Source organism: Hypomesus transpacificus, unplaced genomic scaffold (genome assembly GCF_021917145.1).
Source record: "Hypomesus transpacificus isolate Combined female unplaced genomic scaffold, fHypTra1 scaffold_213, whole genome shotgun sequence".
Classification (NCBI taxonomy): domain Eukaryota; kingdom Metazoa; phylum Chordata; class Actinopteri; order Osmeriformes; family Osmeridae; genus Hypomesus; species Hypomesus transpacificus.
Genome location: NW_025813752.1, coordinates 11,663 through 33,347, shown reverse-complemented (window position 1 = coordinate 33,347; position 21,685 = coordinate 11,663). Strand labels below are relative to the sequence as shown.

The window sequence follows — 21,685 nt, the reverse complement described above, 5'->3', positions numbered from 1 at the left end:
TCTGGGAAAGTAAATGTCCCTCTGTTATGTCTGTAGTCCACCACAAGAGGACGCAATAGTACTATGTGACTTTAGACCAACACGGAACGGAAAAACTTTGCATTTGCTGCAGTATGACCTATTTTATTGATGGACTGTATACCAGCGTGTATACTGTGCAGCCTAGGTGATGCATTATTGTTAAGAGTTGTTAGTACTGATATATAGGCAGTTCATCATTGCAGTTAACATATTACAATACAATCACAACATTGAATAATCTGCAGTTTAACATGGACTGATGAGGATCCCAACCGTTTGCAAGTTAGTCTGCTTGTGAGCTACATAGGTGAGCTTTAGTTGTTTGGTTGCGCTAGGTGCTACCACTAGATATAACCATGTATAAAATACGTCTCCATATTCTGAGCTGCCTTTCTTCTCAACAGACCCTCCATGCTATCGCTGGTCACGCACAGACTTACTGGATACGTAAATCCTTGCGTCGGTTCGTCCGTGGCACGATTCTGTACCAGCCGTGCCAGAATGGCCAAGAGCAAGTTTGAGTACGTTCGCATCTTTGAAACAGATGACACGTGTTTGCGAAACTGCTACATTGTTGTACGACTGGATGGACGCAACTTCCACAAGTGAGTGGGGTAACATACATACGAATAACACAATCCAAAGGTTACTGCAACTTTTCTTCTTCTTTTTCCAGAGACGCGCTTGAGTGAAATTGACAGTGACTGATTGTGTTTGTTCATCAGGTTTGCGGAGCAGCACAAATTCGCCAAGCCCAATGACGACAGAGCGCTGGGCCTGATGACACGCAGCGCTCGCTCAGTCATGGAGGAGCTGGAGGACATAGTTCTGGCCTACGGACAGAGCGATGAGTTCAGTTTCGTGTTCAAGAGGACCTCCAACTGGTTCAAGAGGAGAGCCAGGTGTGGTTACAGACGACATCACTTCCAAACAAACATACCAACAGCCTCGCACACACACTCTTATCATGTAATGATACATATAGACCCCCCAGAAAAAAACATTCAAATACATTTACATTTATGCATTTAGCAGACGCTTTTATCCAAAGCGACTTCCAAGAGAGACTTTTACAAAAGTGTGCATAGGTCACTGAACATAACAACGATATAGCCGCAAACATTGCGGGTAGCCAAACATGAAGCATACATCGTGAAACCAAATAAGTCCCAAAGGGAAGAGCATGTAGTTAGACATCCAAATACATTCCCCCCCATCTCACATGTCAGGTTATTGTCACTGCACATTGCACAGTCCAGCCTCTTGTTTTGTATATATGTGAGCCTGCGGCCATGTTAATGCTCCTCTCATCTACCTGTCTTCTCTCCTCCCTCTCCCCCCTCCCTCTCCGGGTCCCTGCAGTAAGCTGATGACCCATGTGGCGTCCCAGTTCTCCTCCTCCTATGTGTTTTACTGGAAGGACCACTTCGGGGAAGAGCCCCTCCTCTACCCCCCCGGCTTCGATGGCAGGGTGGTCCTGTATCCTAGCAACCGTAACCTGAGAGACTATGTGAGCTGGAGGCAAGCCGACTGTAAGCGCCAATCATGACAGACCCCCCCCCCACCCCCCCTCCTGTTATACATATATGACACACACGCAAGGTCACACACACACACGCCAAAATGCTTGTTGTGCTTGTCGACGAGAGTGGATGGAAGCGTTTGTACATGTGTGTTCATTCCCTTTCCGATCAGGTCACATCAACAACTTGTACAACACAGTGTTCTGGACCTTGGTTCAGAGGGGCGGGCTCACAACAGTACAAGCAGAGGAGAGCTTAAAGGTGAGAGCTGGATCTTAGGACTGTGATCTCTAACCTCCCTACTGTGGCAGTAGACTGGCTGAGGCATAGACACACTGAGGTAGACCAGAACATTCCGGATAAACGATCAGGTACATCAGTCTAGTTTTGCCTTGGGCTATCTGTGATGGTATGTTGGATGTTGATTTTTTTACTTTGTAATATATATTTTGGGGCACCTTTTTCAGCCTTATATCTTGATGGGACAGTTGGAGAGAGAGACAGGAAAGGAGCGAGAGAGCGAGAGGGGAGGATGTGCAGGAAATGACCTCAGCCAGATTTGCACCCAGCCCCCCTGCATAAGGCATCAACCTTAGTGGTCCATGCTCTTACCCAGTGAGCCACCCCTTTGATGCCGGTTACTGCCTCTTCTCAGGGAACGCTGGCTGCAGATAAGAACGAGATCCTGTTCTCCGAGTTTGACATCAACTACAACAAAGAGCCTCTGGTGCACCGGAAGGGCACAGCGCTCATCTGGGAGAAGGTAGGACACACCCCTCCATGCCGATTGGCTGATTCCGACCGGTCCGTGGTCTGAACACCGTTAAACCCGTCCCATGTCCCTCCCCCCCCCCACCCCCCTCCAGCACGAAGAGACAGTCACCAAACGGGTGAAGCTTCCGAACGAGGAGGAGGAGAAGGAGGTGCTGGTGGTCCGCCCCCGGAGGAGGGTCCACGCCCACCACTGTGACCTCATAGGGGAGGAGTTCTGGGAAGAGCATCCTGACATCCTGGAGGACGACGGCTGCTGACCAATCACACGGCAGGGCTCAGACCAATGGGAGGGGCGCTGGTGAGGGACACGCCCAGAGAGGGTGTGGTGGACACCCTGGGCGGTACTGGAACCCAGAGAGTCTAAGTCTGGACTGTGTCTCCGTTGACTGATTTGTCACCTATGCAGCATGCTTGGAGATAACACCAGTCCTGTACTGATCTCTGTGTGGAGAAAGCCACATCATGTACGAAGCCTTTACGATAACGCCTGGTCAGAAGTATTGGACTGAATGGACATTCATTGATAATGAATCCCTCCATGAATCTGCCTGTTCACTGGAGCAACCCTCAAGTCAACAGGCTTTCAAGTTAGCACCAGAAACCCCTCCATGCTGCTCCAGTTATTAAAGTGTTTGAACACCATTCAGTTGTGTTGTCCTCTTTTGCTTTTAAACCATCCTTATCGAGATCAAAGCCGTTCTGTTCACCCGGGTTCTGCACTTAAGGTTGAACCGAGTTGGGAAACAGTTTCAAGTGGTGGATGGTCTTGCTGTTGGTGTTGAAGAGATGAGAGTATGCCAGTTATCTGCTGAGGGCTGGGCTAGGCTCCCACTGTCAGGCATCTGCCTGATACTTACTGTAAACCACACACCCCTCTCTCTCTGTTAAAGAGGATGGTGTGGCTGTGGCTTTTAACGGAACGACATGCAAATCAATACCTGGTGTTCAGAGTCTTCTTGTCTTCCTGTCTGGTTCCTTTTGACTGTGCCTGCTCGGTCCCCAGCTCTAAGAATATCCCATGCACTGCATCCCCCTGACCCTGGCTGTGTGCGGGTGTGTGGGTGACATTTCACACTGATAAGAGCTTAACTTTAGTAGCTGGAGGTTGCTGAATAAAAAAATAAAAAAGGGCACCATTTGAATTTATATTTTTTGTAGACATGCTTGATTATTTCATATAGGCAGTATTTCAATGGACCAAACTGCCTGCTAGTGTTAATAAGAATGTGAAAACCTTTATCGTAAGAAACCGCTTGCATCCGAGAATAAAGTGGAGGCATGGCTTCTCTGACAAGACTAACTGGCCGTGGTATCCCTGTAGTGCTCTCTGCCCGTGAAAGAGGAGGGGAGGGGTTATCTCCAATATGAGATGACGGTGTCGGAGCATCTGTAGGCTGTTGAAGACTTTATACCGGGTCATACCGGGAATTATACTCGCTTTGCGTTCATGCATTCGATCTAATTTAAATAGTGAATAAAACGGCCGTTAGTCTTTTAAAGATTGTAGTCGCGTGTATAATTCGCTCATTTTAGAATGCGTTCACGACTTTGTCTTGATGTATTTTCACGCACTGCAACGTCTGGTTTGTATTTGATCATCTTTTTGGGGGTATCCTTCTCTGAAAGCGCCGCTAGTGATGGTGAGTGCCTGTCCGTTTTTTCCTTTAAAATGAATTGATTTGTGCATCGAAAAGTCTAATGTTATCGCGGTTTTAATAAATATTTTATAATTGAATTGCATCACACTACATTGTTTTCGAGTTATTTTGCCGAAAAGTTATTAATTAATTATAGCGACCAATCTTCGTTTATTTAACAACAGGTCAAGCTTGTATCGTAAACGGTCTACTAACATAAAAATGTAATACTCTTACTTTGTTGAATGTGGAGTCAGTTACAGTCCTTCATTCAGCCAACTAACCATAAGATCTTTCCGACAGTCCGTCTGCTGTCAATTGCAATTGACAGCATGGTTTATACATCCACCGATCAATGGTTAATATCCCAGTGACCTTAACTGTGATTATTGGTGACAGGCACAGGGAGCCTGCTAAGGAACAGGCTGGGGGACAGAGAGGGCTATGAGATTACCTATCCCTACTGGATTCAACCAGGCAGACACAGGAGGTCCTCTCTCACCAAGGAGGTGAGAGGCTGTGTGTCCTGTGGGTCATCTATGAGGAGCTGAACTAGTCACTAACTAACACAATCTGATGAAAATGATTCTCTTTCTCTGTTCACATCTCTCTCTCTCTCTCATTGTAACTCACATTACAAATTGAGCACATTCTGAACAAACTGAACAGATGATTAATCCAGGGGTGTGCGTTCTTCCTGCCAGCGTCGGGCAGAGGCTGAGGTCCTGGTGACGGCCGGGGGGCGCGAGCTGAGACTGCACCTGCAGAGGAATGAGTGAGTAACAGCCCAGTTTTGTAACCCCAATGTCAGAACCCCCTATCCCCCCCCTCCAGTTCATGCGGGCCCCTGTGTCTGAGCAGATGCTGGATCACAGTCGGATGGACAAAGGGTCGATATCTGCGGCAGGGACACAGACAGGTGGGGGTGGTGGCTGGGGGGGGGGGGGTTGTATGGAGGTTGACACATGATACGTGGGCCTTGGGCAAACAGGAAGTGAGGTTATCCCTCTGCTCAGTTCGTATCCCGTCCTGCCCTTGGAGAGGGCAGATGTTGCCTGGTGACAGGAAGTGCTGGCAGTATAGGACAAGACACGGCAGGAAGGGTTTGAAGCGTACAGTGTGGAGGACACAGGAAACTCTTCAAAGGAACTTTGTCATGGAAGATCCAATCAGAAGAGATCAATCCTTTTTCCGAGCAGGTCCAATGTTGATGAAATCACAGTCTCTCTCGCTCACACACACACACACACAAACACACAGTGACTCCGTTGCGTCTGGCAGACTGTGCCCTTAGGCAGAAGTCCTCCCAGCAGGTGGTCAGTGTTAGATCTGCCCCTGGAGGAGAGCTCAGCCTCAGCCAAGCCGTGGGACGTGCTTGGAGATGAGTAAGCAGTTCTACTGAAGAGATTTCCTGATATCTGGCCACCTATCTGACAAACTGGAAGGAAACGCAGAAGAGGAAGTTGTGTTGCGGTTGCAAGTTGCCTCCCTTTAAACTGTCAGTTGTCTGTGTTTCCCAACTAAAGCTTGAACACATTGTATCCCATGCAAAGGCTGTTGAAGACCAGCTGTACATAGAAGCCCCTACCTGGTATCTGTAGTGCTTTACCATGGTGCCGAGTGTTTGATATCGCTGATGTGCTGACGTTTACTTGTGGTTTATTGTCGGTTTTTATCCTAAGATCTTATGTCTGCGGCTTGTCATTTCTTCAGTCTCTGCGGGCCCACATGGTCAGCCTCTTTCTGGGTTGAGGCTCTGGCCTCTGGCCCCCGCCTCTGGCTCTCATGGGTCAGTGAGAAGGAGCAGGCGCTCCATGCTAATCAGCTTCTCGGAGCCGAGTCTGGACGCGGGCCAGAGAACGGCCCGCATCCCTCTCTCTCCCTCGCCCCGCAGAAATGACTTAGAACGGGGGGGAAAGAAAGTGATGGCCTCGTCCTTCTCTCCTCCTCATTCCTCTGTCTCACCCCACAGCTCCCCCACTCCCCCCCTCCCCTCCCGCCTTTCTCTGGCTCACGTTCATCCATCCTCTCTCCTCCTTGGCCTCCCTCCTGGGTTGCTCTCGTTTGTTCTTCAGTGTGCGTCCCAGTGTGGAGGGAGACGCGGGGCGGTGGATCATACGTGTGCCTCTGGAGTCAGAGTGGCTGCGGGCCAAGCTTCACCCACACGTGCCCTCCCTCCCGGTGTGTGTGTGTGTGCGCGTGCGTGTCAGGGCTTTTATCTTAATGAAAGGCTGTAACGCGGCCAGTGGAGGACGTTGATTTGGTTAAGAGCCAGGGAGGGCTGTGCTGAGTCAGGGAGATGGGGGGGGGGGGGGGAGGGAGAAGGGGAAAAAGGGAGACAGAGAAAAAGAGAGAGAAAGAGAATGAAGACGTAGAATAAATGATGGGACAGGGAACAGGGGTGGAGGTCAGGAGAGTCATGACTAGATGAAATGAGAGGAGACAGTTGGGTGAGTCTGTGTGACTGGGTGTGTGTGTGTTTATCTGGGGGGGTGTTCGTGAGTCGGGAGGGGGGGGGGCTCAAGGCTGTCTGTTGTGGTTAGACCTCCACCCAACATGTTACATAGATCTGAATGCCCCCTCCCCTCTCTAGATACACTAACCCCCCCGCCTCCAGCCCTCCACTGGGAGCCATTCGGATCATCCCTCTCCTCTCCCTTCTCTCTCCCTCCCTCTCGTCTCTCCTCCCCTCATCTTCTCTCTAACTGTCCTCTGTTTTCCCAGAGGTGCTTGGACTGGAGTGCAGACATAGTTTGCCTCCGTCTCTGACCACACACATGGCTGCACGCACACACATGCACACGTATAGGCTACGCTCACACATACAAACACATGTACACAAACACAAGGACACATGCTCATACACACACACACACACACACACACACAATTACACATACAAACACGCTCAGACTAATACACACATACACATATAAACAGAACCACAGACCCCCTCAGAGCAGCCGGGGGTGAACGTCTAGAGTGTCTTTGTTCCGTCTCTGTGCTGATGGAGACGTGTTTGCTTGTCCTTGTCTGTACTCTGTCGTGTTTAGTCTGTCCCAGCCTCTGATTGGTCCGCTCCAGAGCCTCTGCCCCGACCTCTGTTTTCGACAGCCTGTCAAACGCACGGACATAGGTCTCACTCTCCCCCTTCCGCACACACATAACCCCATGCACACACACTGATGCCAGCCTCCCCCGAAATAAAAAGGCCCTTTATCATGTGATGCAGAGAGCTCTTATGAGTTGCGTCACCCCCCCCCCCCCCCCAAATCCCCAGTGATGTCATCTGACACCATGAGAGAATGCGACCCACTGACCCTGATGCATTAGCTCCCCCCCCCACCTCCCCCCCCCCCCCCACCTCCCAGTCCCGTCTCCTGCACGAGCACCGCCGGCCAGCTGAAGCGAGCCTTTGTCCTCTCGCCCCCCAGACAGACGGGGGTTCAGACCAGAACCTCTTCAATCACGGTGTCTCTGTCTGCAGGGCCTGGAGCTCATCCAGGCCTCTCTGAAGAACCCCGGCCAAGCCCCGGGCCGCCTGCCCCCCCTCACCACCACCACCCACCCACACCCACCCCCAGGCAGACTCGACACCCACTCAGCAGAAAAGAGATGCCAGCCAGCGACTGTGGCACCCTTAATGGCACCCTTAATGGCACCCTTAATGACGTGTTGTGTCTCTGTGTCATTTGCAGAGGAATGACTTGCCTAGCGGGTATAGCATCTCCAAGGACCAGCTACTCAGCACTGCTCAACACAACAGCAGCTGACACAGACACACACACACCACAGACACACACACACATGCTGATACAGACAGAAACACGGAAGCCCACTTGCCCGCAGGCAAAGCACACCCATGCGCACACACACATGCATACACACACTTGCACACAAAAGTTAACCAAACGCACACACAAGAAGTGAGACAGCTCTGTCTAGACGTGTTAGATGCCGAGGACAGTGAGAAGTGTGATTGGCCAACATTCTCACTTCGTTGAGGCAGCAGTTCCTCCAAAGCTCAGTCAATCATCTACCAGTCAGCCCCTTAGCTGTGCCTGTCAGAGAGAGGGAAAGGGAGAGGGAGAGGGAGAGGGAGAGGGAGAGGGAGAGGGAGAGGGAGAGGGAGAGGGAGAGGGAGAGGGAGAGGGAGAGGGAGAGGGAGAGGGAGAGGGAGAGGGAGAGGGAGAGGGAGAGGGAGAGGGAGAGAATGAGAGAAGGTCTTAATTAATCTCATTGTGTCACAGCCAAGCTTTGCCCAGAGCATGTTGACGTCACCCGGATACAGTGTCACTTAGGAATCATTTATGGCCTGTGTCTCTGTGTGTTGCTTGGGGGGGGGGGGGGGTCTTAATGTAGCCCCCCCCACCCCCCCTGTCGTGCTAATCTGCCGAGGGCTGAAGCAGCCCTTGTCTCAGCCAGGCTGGGGAGGTTGATTACATCAACAGGCTGCCACTGTTTTAACAGGCGGGCCACCGGATAGACTGCTACAGGGCATCTGATGGAGGGAGAGGGGGAATGCCCCCTCACCCGCCCCTGCTCTCCCCCTCACCCGCCCCTGCTCTCCCCCTCACCCGCCCCTGCTCTCCCCCCCCCCCCCCCCCCCCCCCCCCCCCCCCCCCCCCCCATTTGTATTCACACTTCCTCCCTCCTTCCTTACATCACGAGTAGCTGAAAGGCTAGAAAGAGGGATTTGGGTTTGAGCCTAGAAATGAAGACGGATAGATTGAGAAATGAGGAAAGGATATGATGGATGGGTGGTGACCGGGGAAGAGAGATGCAGAGGAGGACTAGAAAGAGATGTCGCTGTTGAACTGGCTGTTTTCTGTGCGGCCCAGACACACCTCGATGTCCCTTCCTCCATCATCATTTTCCTGGATCAGGACAGGAGACTGGCCACAATTCTCTATCTATGTTTAGCTGCATTCATCACTTACTGTGGAATGGATCATAGAGACGGAGAAAAAGCACTTAGAGAGAGAGACAGAGACACTCACAGAGAGAAACAGATATAGGGAGAGAGATGAAGAGAGAGCGAAAGACAGCGAGAAAAAGAGATGCAGAGACAGAGCGGAACAGAGAGATGGAGGGAGACTCAGAGTGATACCAGCTGGGAGAGAGAGAGATCCGGTTTATGAATGAAAACAGGAAGAATAGATTGCAAACAGACTTCGAGCATCATGCACTAGAAATGAAGAACAGCATCTGTAGTGGATGTAAATATGAAGGGCTTGATAACAGGGTTATTGGACAAACACAGTTTGAGCCCAGAACATATAAACAGCACACACACAAACCGAAGACTCCACACACACAGCACACACAAACACACAGCACGGCACACACACACACACACAGCACGGCACACACACACACCGCATACACACCCATACGTCTGTGTCCTCCCGTGGGGGAGGGTTACCGAGCCGCCGTGTCCAGTGAGCGTGTGGGTTTGACAGAGTCGTCCCTGGGACCGGAGGAGCTCTGCTCAACGTGGGAGAGCAGGGAGAAACTGCCAGCGAGCCAGCAAAGGAGCAGGTGAAATATGGCTCTGTCAAACACGGAGGAGCTATTTAGACAGAGCAACAAACAAACGCTCACTCTCGGCTGCGAACGCCTCGCCCTCGTCTTCATCCGTCATCATCATCCTCCTCCTCCTCCTCTGTTGTCTGGTCTGTCCTTGGCCGGGAGGTTGGGGCTGGGCTAGGGTCAGATAGAGTATCTTGTAAGGCTGTACGGATGTTCTACTTTTCTCTCCATCTCCGTGGAGATCTCCCTGTCTGAGTAAGGCTTTCAGAAGGCTTTTGTGTAGATGAATGTTTCATGAGACGAGGGCTGCTGGAGAGGAGCTGGCTTTGTCTATAATCCCTCTCTTTTTCTCGGCTTCAGCCTCGCGCTCTCTGCCGTTCCCCATTTCCTTCCGCGTTGTACAGTTACTCCTCTGACACCGGGTACAGTACATGCGTATGGTACCACACGTACACCAACCTGATGTTTCTGTCTCTGCGCCGTAGGCAATTGTTGGCCCCCGGATTCCAGGAGATATGGTACACTCCCAGCGGTGCCCGCCTCACCTCCTCTCCTCCCAGCACTGTGAGTTGACCCTGGGCCGATCCAAACCCTCACAAGGGTAGGGGGGGCGGGGGATCGAACACACGTCGTCAGACATGAGAGACATCCACCATAATCCTTGACACATATCATGTATTTCAAGAGGGTCTTAAATAGGTTAGGCTTCACTAACCAGCCTGATGGAACGCCCACCTGGATGGACAGCTGGCACAGCAACATGGCTGATGTGTTGTGTTGCAGGGGCACTGTCTCTACAGTAACATGGCTGATGTGTTGTGTTGCAGGGGCACTGTCTCTACAGTAACATGGCTGATGTGTTGTGTTGCAGGGGCACTGTCTCTACAGTAACATGGCTGATGTGTTGTGTTGCAGGGGCACTGTCTCTACAGTAACATGGCTGATGTGTTGTGTTGCAGGGGCACTGTCTCTACAGTAACATGGCTGATGTGTTGTGTTGCAGGGGCACTGTCTCTACAGTAACATGGCTGATGTGTTGAGTTGCAGGGGCACTGTCTCTACAGTAACATGGCTGATGTGTTGTGTTGCAGGGGCACTGTCTCTACAGTAACATGGATGATGTGTTGAGTTGCAGGGGCACTGTCTCTACAGTAACATGGCTGATGTGTTGTGTTGCAGGGGCACTGTCTCTACAGTAACATGGCTGATGTGTTGTGTTGCAGGGGCACTGTCTCTACAGTAACATGGCTGATGTGTTGTGTTGCAGGGGCACTGTCTCTACAGTAACATGGCTGATGTGTTGTGTTGCAGGGGGCACTGTCTCTACAGTAACATGGCTGATGTGTTGTGTTGCAGGGGCACTGTCTGTACCAGGGATGGGTCCAAGGAGTGGACGGCTCCAGTGTGGCTCTAAGCACCTGCTTTGGGCTCAGGTAAGAAACTCCCACACTATGTGAGTGTGTGTGTGTGTGTGTGTGTGTGTGTGCGTGGTGAGGGAAGGGACTGTATCATGTTGAGCTGGGATGCATGTACATTCTGTCAGCTTATCATTCAATCCTGATTGAACGTTGAGTACTGTGAGTGGGGTCGGTGTGCAGGGGTACAGGTCTGTCTGTAGTGTGCTCACACGTTCTCTACAGAGGAGATACTTTCTGACCCAGATTTGCAGCGAGGATGTGTGTGTGTGTGTGTGTGTTTTTGGTGCTCTCATCTCCACATCTGCAACAAGGAAATGAGAATAGTAAACGTGGCACCAGCCAACACACGCTGTGTCTTCCGCCAGTGAGAGGCATCATTCCAGGGCTGTGTGGGCGGTCAGTCTCCAGATGCTTTCTACAGCTGTTTTCATCCACGTTTGTGTGTGTGTCTGTGTGTGTGTGTGTGTGTGTGTGTGTGTGTGTGTGTGTGTGTGTGTGTGTGTGTGTGTGTGTATCCATGCATAGATGTACAGTAGAGTAGCATACCCACTGGGACAGAGAGAGAGAGCATGTTGCTGTAGCTGGCCCAGAGTGTAACTAGAGATCCACCTGAGAGTCTGGTCTCTGAGCTCAGATCCACCCTCCCCTCCCCACACCCACCTCCTGCTGGTCCGCTTCCTGAAAGATTCCTTTTTCCCAGGACTGACTGTAATCCAATTCAAATGAATCTGTACATTGCAAATTGAGACTAAAAGGAACAGTTTGTAGTATAATTTTGTTCACTCGGTCATCTCCTTGGATGTGAACCACGCCTTACTTGAAGACCTCTGTGCCTGTGTAGGAACTGTAATGAGGGTCTTTTGTTTCCCAGGGGACTGATAACTCTGAACACTAGCCTCAACTACCTGATTGAGCCTCTTCCGGTAACCAAGGATACACACCCGCATGCCGTGTTCCCTGCTGAGAGCCTCCGCACGCTCAACGGCTCCTGTCAGCATCACCCTAGCAACCAGGAGCGAAGGGAGGGGCTTGATGACCTCATCCATGGAATGATGGCGTCGCAGGGAGGAAGGAGGAGAGTAAGTTGAGATGGGGCTTTTCATTTCAGGAATTCATACTTTCAAACAATAATTTTAATGGCCAAATACATTTAAGACTCAACGCGAGCTGGGTTCTTTTTAAGTTAAGTTATCGGGAACCGTTTCGTAATCTTTGCAGTCTATTTTTCACGTCCGGGCTATATCCAAGTTATTTCAGTAACAACTTTTATCGTCTCTGTTGTCTGTCTGTTTCCCAGGAGTACAGAGACGTGAGCCAGAACATGAAGTATGTCGAACTGTTACTGGTGGCGGACCATGCTGAGGTCAAAACACACACATGAACACACACACATGAACACAAGTGAACGCCTATCAATGTTGACATCATATTCATCTTTCTCTCTGTTCCATTGAAGTGTGAACCGTCACCACATCCTGACTCTATAATTGGCTTTAATGACATCTAAGGCAACGTGGGATTGGTTGAGGTCAGGCTGTGGCCCTGACTCATGTCCTGTGTACATCCAGAGATGTTTGAAGTAAGGAGAAGTGTGTGTGTGTGTGTGTGTGTGCGCGCGTGCAGTTTCAGAAGCATGACAAGAGCATAGAGAAGACCAAGCTAAAGTTACTGGAAGCTGCCAACTACGTAGACAAAGTAAGTGAGAAAGGTGTGACACCCACATATACCCCCCCCCCCCCCCCCCTTTGTCCACACACATGCACACACATTCTGCACACACACACGCACACACACACTGCACAGACACAATATTCTGTTCAACCCATTTACTCTTATCTGCATGTATCTGTGAATGCTTGCATTCATGTGTGTGTGTGTGTGCGGGTGTGTGTGTGTGTGCAGTACTACAAGGCCCTCAGTATCCGTGTGGCGTTGATTGGCCTGGAGGTGTGGTCCGACCAGGACAGGATCAACGTGTCGGACAACCCCTACAGCACCCTGGGAGCCTTCCTGGCTTGGAGACGCAAGCAGCTACACACTCTCCCCAACGATAACGCACAGCTCATCACGTCAGTGTCACACACACACACACACACACTCATCTTTCCTTCATAGGTATATCTTGCGTGATACACGTTTCTCCTCATCTCCCCTCATTCCTCCCCTTCAAGACCATTTGAAAGATGTCTTGCTCAGTGTCAGGAACTCCTCGTGTAGGAACTAAACTGCTGTGGCGTTTGATTCCCAGGGGTGTGGCATTCCGGGGCACCACCATCGGGCTGGCTCCTCTCAAAGCCATGTGCTCAGAGTACCAGTCAGGGGGAGTCAACTCGGTGAGACAACAACAACCAGTTGCTCCAGTGTTCAGTCCTCCTGAACCGTCCCTCTGACCCCTGACCCCTCTCCCTCTAGGACCACTCGGACTCGGCGGTGGGGGTGGCTGCCACCATGGCACATGAGATGGGGCACAACTTTGGCATGAGCCACGACAGTGACCAGTGCTGCCAGGCTCGTCCTGACGAAGGGGGCTGCATCATGGCGGCGGCCACTGGGTGAGACCCACACACACACACATTCATGCACAAGCTTGTACACACACACACACGTTTTATTACATACACAAAAGTAGAACATGTAGAACAAATACAATGTATTTATGTGTGTCTGTGTGTGTATGTCTGTGTGTGTGTGTGTCTGTGTGTGTCTGTGTGTGTCTGTGTGTGTGTGTGTGTCTGTGTCTGGGTGTGTGTGTGTGTGTGTGTGTGTGTCTGTGTGTGTCTGTGTCTGGGTGTGTGTGTGTCTGTGTGTGTCTGTGTCTGGGTGTGTGTGTGTCTGTGTGTGTCTGTGTGTGTCTGTCTGTGTGTGTGTGTGTGTGTCTGTGTGTGTGTGTCTGTGTGTGTCTGTCTGTCTGTGTGTGTGTGTGTGTCGGCCCCCAGCCACCCGTTCCCCCGTGTGTTCAACCTGTGTAACCAGAAGGAGCTGCATAGCTACCTGGGCTCCGGAGGGGGGAAGTGTCTGTTCAACCTGCCCAACACCAGGGCCATGTACGGGGGCCAGCGCTGTGGCAACGGCTACCTGGAAGACGGAGAGGAGTGTGACTGTGGAGACGAAGAGGTGGGCCTGTGTGTGTGTGTGTGTGTGTGTGTGTGTTGGGGAGGTAGTGGTGGGGTGGTTCTGGGCGGTGTCTGAAGCGACAGTGTTGTGTGCCTCTGTAGGAGTGCACCAGCCCATGCTGCAACGCCAGCAACTGCACCCTGAAGGCCGGGGCCGAGTGTGCTCACGGAGTGTGCTGTCACGACTGCAAGGTACTGTCTGGCTCTCTCTGTCGCTCTCTCTCTCTGTCCCACTCTCTCTTCTTCTATCTGTCTCTCTCTCTCTATCTGTTGTTCTCTCTCTCTCTCTCTCTTATCCCACACATCTCTCTCCCTCAGTTGTTTGTCTTTTTCTATCAGGCCCTCTCCTGTCCTTTAACCTTTTTATTGTCTTATCTCTCTTGTCTTTCTCATCTCTGTCTCTCTCTCTCTGTCTCTCTGTCTCTGTCTCTGTCTCTCTGTCTCTGTCTCTGTCTCTCTGTCTCTCTCTCTCTCTCTCTCTCTCTCTCTCTCTCTCTCTCTCTGTCTCTCTGTCTCTCTGTCTCTGTCTCTGTCTCTCTGTCTCTGTCTCTCTGTCTCTCTCTCTCTCTCTCTCTCTCTCTCTCTCTCTCTCTCTCTCTCTCTCTCTCTCTCTCTCTCTCTCTCTCTCTCTCTCTCTCTCTCTCTCTCTCTCTCTCTGTCTATCCTTGGCTCTCTCTCTCTTTCTCTCTCTCTCTCTCTCTCTCTCTCTCTCTCTCTCTCTCTCTCTCTCTCTCTCTCTCTCTCTCTCTGTCTATCCTTGGCTCTCTCTCTCCTTGTCTCTTTCTCTAGCTGAAGAACCCTGGCGCTCTGTGCCGCCCTCCCTCCGGGTCATGTGACCTACCCGAGTACTGCGATGGGAAGTCGGAATCCTGCCCTGCCAACTTTCACCTGGTGGACGGTTCTTCCTGTTCCTGGGGGCGGGCCTTCTGCTACACCGGCATGTGTCTGACTCTGGAGCAGCAGTGTCAATCACTCTGGGGGCAGGGTCAGTCAGCTGTTCATCACATCCTATTGGTACACTGTAGTTGCTCTTTAGTTACACATCTATTGTAAGTTTGGCAAAATACTGTCATGTGTTATTGTCGGTTATGGTCCACACGTGATGCGTCTAGTCTCAATACAAAGGGTGGTCTCAGATATATAGAGCAGGTAGACACAGTCATCGAAACACATACAACTGCCCGTGACATCACCCAGCCTCGTGCCATGCCTGTGATGAGATGGGGAGACTTTTCTGGAGAGTAATGCCACAGGAACTGCAGAAAAGCAGGATGGGATACCATCTGTCCTCCAGCGGGTGGTCCTGTAACACTGAGTCTGCCCGTGTGTGTGTGTGTGTCGTCTCTCCTCGGACCACAGATGCCCGCCCGGCCCCTGACCTGTGTTTTGAGCGTGTGAACGAGGCGGGGGACTCCTATGGGAACTGTGGAAAAGACCTGCTAGGAAAATACAGGTCCTGCAAGGACAGGTGAAGAGGAACACATGTACAGTACAGAATACAACAATACAGTACTGATTTGTAGTGTATTTTATAGTGCAGTACAGTATCCAGAAGTACAACACAGTACTAATGCAGTACAGTACAGCACAGTCCAGTGTCTATAAAGAGTGTCCAGAACAGTACAATACAGTACAAAACGGTACGGAATATAACAGGATAGTGCCGTAACTAGAAGTATTAGTCCAGTCCAGTACCTGTGATCACTCACAGCACAGTCTGAATGTGTCCGCGTTCACAAGCGTCTCCGTGTTGGTCTTGACCCCCAGAGACGCCAAGTGTGGTAAGATCCAGTGTCTCAGCTCCGCCCCCAAACCCCTCGACACCAACGCCGTCCCCATCGACACCACGGTCAGCGCCGGACCCCGCAGGGTCCTGTGCCGCGGCACGCACGTCTACCGAGACGGGCCGGAGGACGAGGGCCAGGGGGACACGCTGGACCCGGGCCTGGTCATGACGGGAACCAAGTGTGGAGAGGACGGGGTGAGGCTCCTGCTAGGGGGTGGTGGGGGGGGGGGGGGGCAAACAGCCTGTTTTGTTCTCTGACATCAAGGGAGCCTGCATGCTTGTGGTGATGGCGGCTTGCTCTCTTTCGCTCTCTATTTTACTGCTCTCTCTCTCTCTCTCTCTCTCTCTCTCTCTCTCTCTCTCTCTCTCTCTCTCTCTCTCTCTCTCTCTCCAGCACTCTCCTCTCTGACGCCTGACACACACAACCGCGCACACAGCCACTCACACACACACACACAACCACTCACACACACACACACACACACTCACACATTCGCACACTTTTTTCAACAGATCTGTTTTGGAGGAGAGTGCCGCAACGCTTCTTTCCTGCGGGCGGATGAGTGCAGTGCCAAGTGCCATGGCCACGGGGTGCGTGCGTGTGAGAGAGGAGAATTGGCTGATGGTTTGGAACAGTCAGGGCAGGCTTGGACTTGAGCCACTCAGGCTAAATAAAGTAGAATATTGGCCATCGTATGCTGCCTGTCGCCATAGTGACCTTGCAGCACTTCCGCAGTCTCAAAGCTTCCATTAGATGGATTAAGGAATATTAAAGATGTCTTCTGGGAACAGTCAGTTAAGCTTTTAAATTATTATGAAAAGTATGGGAATTTATGTTGGAATATCATTTAATGGCTGTGAAATGGCACCTGATTGATTGTGGTCCCCTCTCCTATCCTATCATCAGCTATGTAACAACAACCATAACTGCCACTGTGACTCTGGCTGGGCCCCGCCCCTGTGTGACCAGGAGGGGTCGGGGGGCAGTCTTGACAGTGGACCTGTCCTCACCCAGAGTATGACCTATCTATGTTCCTTTACATCTATACATCTATATGTCTATCCATACATGTGTGTGTACTGACCTGTCATGTATTGTTTCCTCTCTAGGCAGCCTACTTCCTGTTCTGTTGCTCCTCCTCCTGGCTGGCTTTGTGCTGTTGATTGTTGTAGGACTGTGGTGCTACTACAGGCAGAAGCTCCGCCCCCTGAAATCATCCGGCCCGCTTCCAACACCTATGTATGACCAACAGGCTCTGTACCAAACAATGTCTCAATGCCCCGATGTCTTAGCAAGAAGCCCAGTTTGTGTGTGAATTGTGACACATTGTGAAACTGAGACAGCTGACATGTTGCTTCAACCCTCAGATGTGCAGGACCTACTGAAGTCAAAGCCACCCACGACAACTGTCATACCAACGGTCATGCTAATGGCCATGCTAACGGTCATGCTAATGGTCATGCTAATGGTCATGCCAACCCTACATTTCTGCTAAAGAGTTCAGAAAAACTGGTGAGGGAGTTGATAAAACAAAGCTTTTCCTGTCAAATAAAGTTGAACTTTTATGGCTATTTTGTGGTAATACAGGGACAGGAAATATAAGAGAGAAAGACAGGGGAAGACATGCACAAATGGTCTGAGCTAGATTTGAACCCAGGAGGCTCATTCCTTTTTCCAAATCTGACGCTGTGTTTCTGTTGTGTTGACAGAGTCAGTCCAGTCCTCGTCCGAGCCCTTCCTGTCCCGCCCGATCCCGAAACTCTATTGTTCGCCCGACTGTGAAGCCTCCTCCCATACCTGCCTATGCTGACCAGCAGAAAGACAACCAGCCCCAGCACCAGCCTCAGCCCCAACCCCAGCCTCAGGCCCAGCCTCAACCCCAGCCCCAGCCACCCCCTAAACCCACCTATGCAGCCAATCACAGAAAAGCTCAGCCCCAGCCCCCTCCTCTTCCCTCTGTGCCCCCTCCTCTGCCCACCCTTCCCCACAGCCCCCACACCTCCTCCTCACCCTCAGAGCTCACCGCACCCCGCCCTGAGCCCCCTAACAGACCTCCACCACCCTTGCCCCATTCAAAACCCACTCAGGTAAGAAAAACTTTTTTTAACTAAGACTGTTTTTTGGGGTCTTAATTCAAAGTTTGACTGTGTCAGATGAGTGAATCAGTAAACTGTCTTGTCAGGAGAAGCAGCAAAGCCGTCTGCAGGTGTCCATAGACGCCCTTCAGAAAGGAAAGACGACTCTGGTGCCACCTTCTGGACACAGAAGGCATAACAGGTCACTGTCAGGGCTTCAGACATCTCACAGTGTCACAACTTGAGTTTAAGTTGAAATGATCATTTCCTCCTAATTTCTATGTCTTATGTTTTCTAGACTCGATAACAGGACCTCAGGGAAAAGTTGAGAGATTGCATCTCTTTCTCCAGTAACAGAGAAATGATCGATTGTCTCGTTTATTTTCCACAACGGTCAAAAGAACAACTGTCTCTAAGGCGACAGGCGGAAACAATGGGAAAACTTGAAATATGTCCTCTATGTATATTTACAACTTTACTGTGTTTGTTGTGGTGTTTACGGCATACACGTTCATACGGTACGAAATGCTTGCAGTGTTCAAATGCTGATTCAGGTGAATTTGTTCGTAAAGCAAACTGAACAGAAAGTGTTTACAATGTAACCTATGTACAGTGAATTATGTTACTCCAAGACCATGAGATTAGAGGGAATATCTTATATTAAGAAAATGTCATACCTAGAATATGGTACATATGCTTCTTGTGTGTGACTAAAAGATAGTATTAAGACTGGAATATACAGAGTTTTAACAGTCCTAACTGCATGCTAAAAGTACATGCCAATGCCTAAGATGAGGGTAAGATGACACATTTCAAATGTAGCAATAACTATTTGAACATCCTTTTTTTTAGACTTTGTGGTTGTACGGTGTTTCTTGTGTTGAGCGTCTGCACTGTTTTGAAGAGATTGTTTTGTCTCCTGGAGAGCGTGAGCAGTCTTGTAACATGTCATGGGTAGTTAGTACTTCTAGGTTTTTGGGCCCCGTTTCCAACCAGCACTGCATGAAACATCCAGCTGGTCCCTTGATGATCCAAAGCTGTTCAAAACTGTGACCCCCCCCTTGTGACCAAACTGCAGTACTGCAGAAGGCCTGAGGACGGACGGTGTTTTTTGGTGCTGTTGCTGCGTGTTGCATATCACATCTTGTCAAATGTTTGTTTCGTCTGGACCATGAACATATTTCATGGAGACATAGAATTATTTGAAAACGAATATGTGATGGGCAGTCGAAAAATGTCCCTCGTTGTCATTGAGTATGATTGAAAGGGTTTCACCATTGAGGTCAGCGTGTCAACATCTCATCAGACCTATGCAAACTGAGGCGGTATACGACCCTGTGCCTTTCACTTGACTTGTAATAAACTGTCAAACCGGCCCTCGTCGCCTCACCTTCCCTCGTTTGGGAATCATCTGATCTTTAGATGGCAGTCTTAGCCGTGACAGGAACCTGGGGGAGGCAAAGATGGATCCGCCCTCTGCTGCCCTCTGCTGGTGTGCAGGAAGCACTTCACTAGGAATGACACCATGCAAACACCCGTACAGCGAGAAGATAGCAGAACCACACCACATCAACCATACACACAGCATGTGTCTCCATGTTGGGCTGTCATTGGTAACTGTTTCTCCGTTCACTCATGTTGGCCGAGTATGAGGCGATAGCTGAGTGTGTGACTGGGTCTAAATCATGGATGTGTTAGCGAGACACCAGTCCTCCAGAGACGAGGCCTCTCCGTCCTCCCACTCAGCCTACCACAGGCGCTTCCGGACGGGGGATAAAAATATGTCCTCCGAGGGCCCGGAGCGGACGCACCATGCCAGTGTCACTGAGATGGATGTGCTGAAGATCTGGCACCAGCTGCTGTTGTTGACTAGCAGGCTAAGTTCAGTCATTCTCACTCCCTATCCCTTTCCCCCATCCTCCTCCTTCCCTCTTCCCCGCCTGTCTGAGACGGCTGTCTCCACTCAACTCTCTCTAAGGTCAGTTTAGAAACCCCTTTGGATATAGCATGACAGTGCACGACAGTTATGGACCCACAATTCTTTACAAAGACTTTGCTGGAGGGAAATATTGAAGTGAAATATTCATGTAATCCGGTCTAAGACTTGACTGGTGGATAATTTCACTTGGCTGGGAGTATGAATAAACCTGAAGTGAACAGTGTCAGTTCCGAGAGAGCAGATAACATCCCATGAAGTGCTCTTTAACTGCCATGTGGAAAGAACACAGCACAGCAGACAGGAAGGACACCATGTCCTCAACCTGGCAACTTCAGGCTTTTAACAATTGATCACAGGCTGAAGGAAGTGTGTGTGTGTGCGTGTGTGTGTGTGCTGTGTTGTGTGTGTGAGTGAGAGAGAGAGAGTTAAATGTTAAAAGAGATCTCCTCACTGAACACAGGCCCTGAAAGCACCTGCCCTTTGAATCAGTGTCCTCTTCAGAGAGATGAAAGACACATTCAACTCTCCAATCAAACGACTGACACATCAAGGCAAGACAACCCCTCGCCCCCCCTAATCCTTAACCCTCAACACATGTACACACACATTAACACACACAAGCATACATGTGCACACAAACAAACACACACACAAGCACACCGTACATGTGCATACACGCACAGAGTCAAAAGCATACATGTGCACTCAGACACGTTGTGCACACTGACACACACACAAACATGTTATACGTGTGCACACATGACTCTGTTGATGGAGCTGGAGGGCTGTTGCTCGGGGTGACGTGTCGTTGGCAGGGGGAGGAGGGGAGAGAGGAGGGGAGCAGGGCTGCTTAGCCTAATGACACCCACCCACTCCTGGCTGCGCTCATTAGCGCTCGCATGCTTGTCGCTCCCCGTAGCGTGTCATTCATTAGAGATGACGATTGGCTGAGGGATGAAACGGACGGGGGTGACACCCCCGAGTCCCCTCGCGGCAGGGGGAGGGGAGGCTTGGGGGGAGGCCGGGGGGGGAGGGGGGGGGGGGGGGGGGGGGCTGCAGAGTGGAGGAGGAGGAGGAGGAGGAAGAGGAGAGCTCACCTGCTGAACCTGTCCCCTACAGAGTATAGTGAACCAATTAAACCTGAGCTGTTTTCCTTCCCCGACTTAGTTCCTCTCCTCATCTCATCTTCTACTGGAGCCTGCAGGAGGAGCAGGTTAGAGAGGCTGTGTGTGTGGGAACATCAACAAACCCCTTGACTGATACTGATACTAAGTCTGTGAACATAAATCATAAATGTCCCCCCCAAAAAAACGGTAGCATTGATAGGTATATGAATGTCATATCCGCTCTGCAGGTATTAAAAGAGAACGGGCCTACCTGTGAGTCATGCACGGAGAGTTTTCTGGTGAGGACGTCAGGGAGGAAGAAGACCCAAGGATTCAGCCTGGGTAAGGTTGGATGGATGTGTAAGGTGAAGCTTGCTTAGGCTGTGGTTAGCCTAGAGGCCTGGTGGAGAGTTACGTGTGCTTCAGCGTGCCTCTGATTGAGGTGCTCCTGGCAGAGAAAGGTTGCCATCAAAGATTAATGAGAGCGAAATGTCGTCTGGGGGTGCGGTAAGGGTGAGGGGCGGAGGGGTGATGTGTTAGGGAGCGGGCTAGAGAGAGGCTGCCATAGCTCTGCTTTCAGAGTCTGCCTTTGCCCCACGCTCTGTCCCCCCCCCCCTTCCACCAACACCACTGTCGCCATGGAAACACTGATAATCGATGTTGCACCGTAAACACACTGACCCTCGTCGTTGGTGACGGTTGGGTGATCTGATCGCGACGAGGTCTGGGATCAGAGCGTGTGGATGGCTCCTGGGCAACC

At 50.8% G+C, this 21,685-nt stretch overlaps 2 protein-coding genes across 4 annotated transcripts; both read left to right on the top strand.

Annotated features, from left to right (window-relative positions):
* The first annotated feature begins 108 nt into the window (after positions 1–108).
* On the top strand, positions 109–3,389 carry thg1l (tRNA-histidine guanylyltransferase 1-like). 2 transcript variants are annotated; one of them, XM_047013987.1, is made up of 7 exons: positions 109–328; positions 426–626; positions 747–923; positions 1,384–1,553; positions 1,717–1,805; positions 2,200–2,307; positions 2,411–3,389. In XM_047013987.1, exons 2-7 carry the CDS (start codon positions 433–435, stop codon positions 2,573–2,575), a joined length of 903 nt encoding a protein of 300 aa, XP_046869943.1. In that variant the 5' UTR covers positions 109–328; positions 426–432; the 3' UTR covers positions 2,576–3,389. The 2 variants fall into 2 exon arrangements, with proteins under 2 accessions (XP_046869943.1, XP_046869944.1); XM_047013988.1 differs by lacking the exon at positions 2,411–3,389 and having other exon boundaries at positions 127–328; positions 2,012–2,293.
* Positions 3,390–3,668: 279 nt separating this feature from the next.
* Positions 3,669–19,923, top strand: adam19b (ADAM metallopeptidase domain 19b). 2 transcript variants are annotated; one of them, XM_047013999.1, is made up of 23 exons: positions 3,669–3,958; positions 4,355–4,464; positions 4,660–4,730; positions 9,973–10,051; positions 10,844–10,920; positions 11,777–11,984; positions 12,203–12,268; positions 12,529–12,600; positions 12,808–12,974; positions 13,154–13,238; positions 13,318–13,457; positions 13,842–14,019; positions 14,121–14,210; positions 14,808–15,003; positions 15,378–15,486; positions 15,786–15,999; positions 16,318–16,395; positions 16,712–16,820; positions 16,915–17,044; positions 17,173–17,317; positions 17,515–17,892; positions 17,988–18,082; positions 18,179–19,923. In XM_047013999.1, the coding sequence occupies exons 1-23, from the start codon at positions 3,853–3,855 to the stop codon at positions 18,207–18,209; spliced, it is 2,934 nt and encodes a 977-aa protein (XP_046869955.1). In that variant the 5' UTR covers positions 3,669–3,852; the 3' UTR covers positions 18,210–19,923. The 2 variants fall into 2 exon arrangements, with proteins under 2 accessions (XP_046869955.1, XP_046869954.1); XM_047013998.1 differs by having other exon boundaries at positions 17,988–19,923.
* Positions 19,924–21,685: the final 1,762 nt, after the last annotated feature.

Coding starts and splice junctions, on each gene's coding strand:
- thg1l (XM_047013987.1), top strand. CDS start 433: ATGCTATCGCTGGTCACGCACAGACTTACTGGATACGTAAATCCTTGC. Junction 1,554..1,716: donor GAGCTGGAGGCAAGCCGACT/GTAAGCGCCAAT, acceptor CTTTCCGATCAG/GTCACATCAACAACTTGTAC. Junction 2,308..2,410: donor CAGCGCTCATCTGGGAGAAG/GTAGGACACACC, acceptor ACCCCCCTCCAG/CACGAAGAGACAGTCACCAA.
- adam19b (XM_047013998.1), top strand. CDS start 3,853: ATGCGTTCACGACTTTGTCTTGATGTATTTTCACGCACTGCAACGTCT. Junction 12,975..13,153: donor GATAACGCACAGCTCATCAC/GTCAGTGTCACA, acceptor TTTGATTCCCAG/GGGTGTGGCATTCCGGGGCA. Junction 16,821..16,914: donor TGGACCTGTCCTCACCCAGA/GTATGACCTATC, acceptor TTTCCTCTCTAG/GCAGCCTACTTCCTGTTCTG.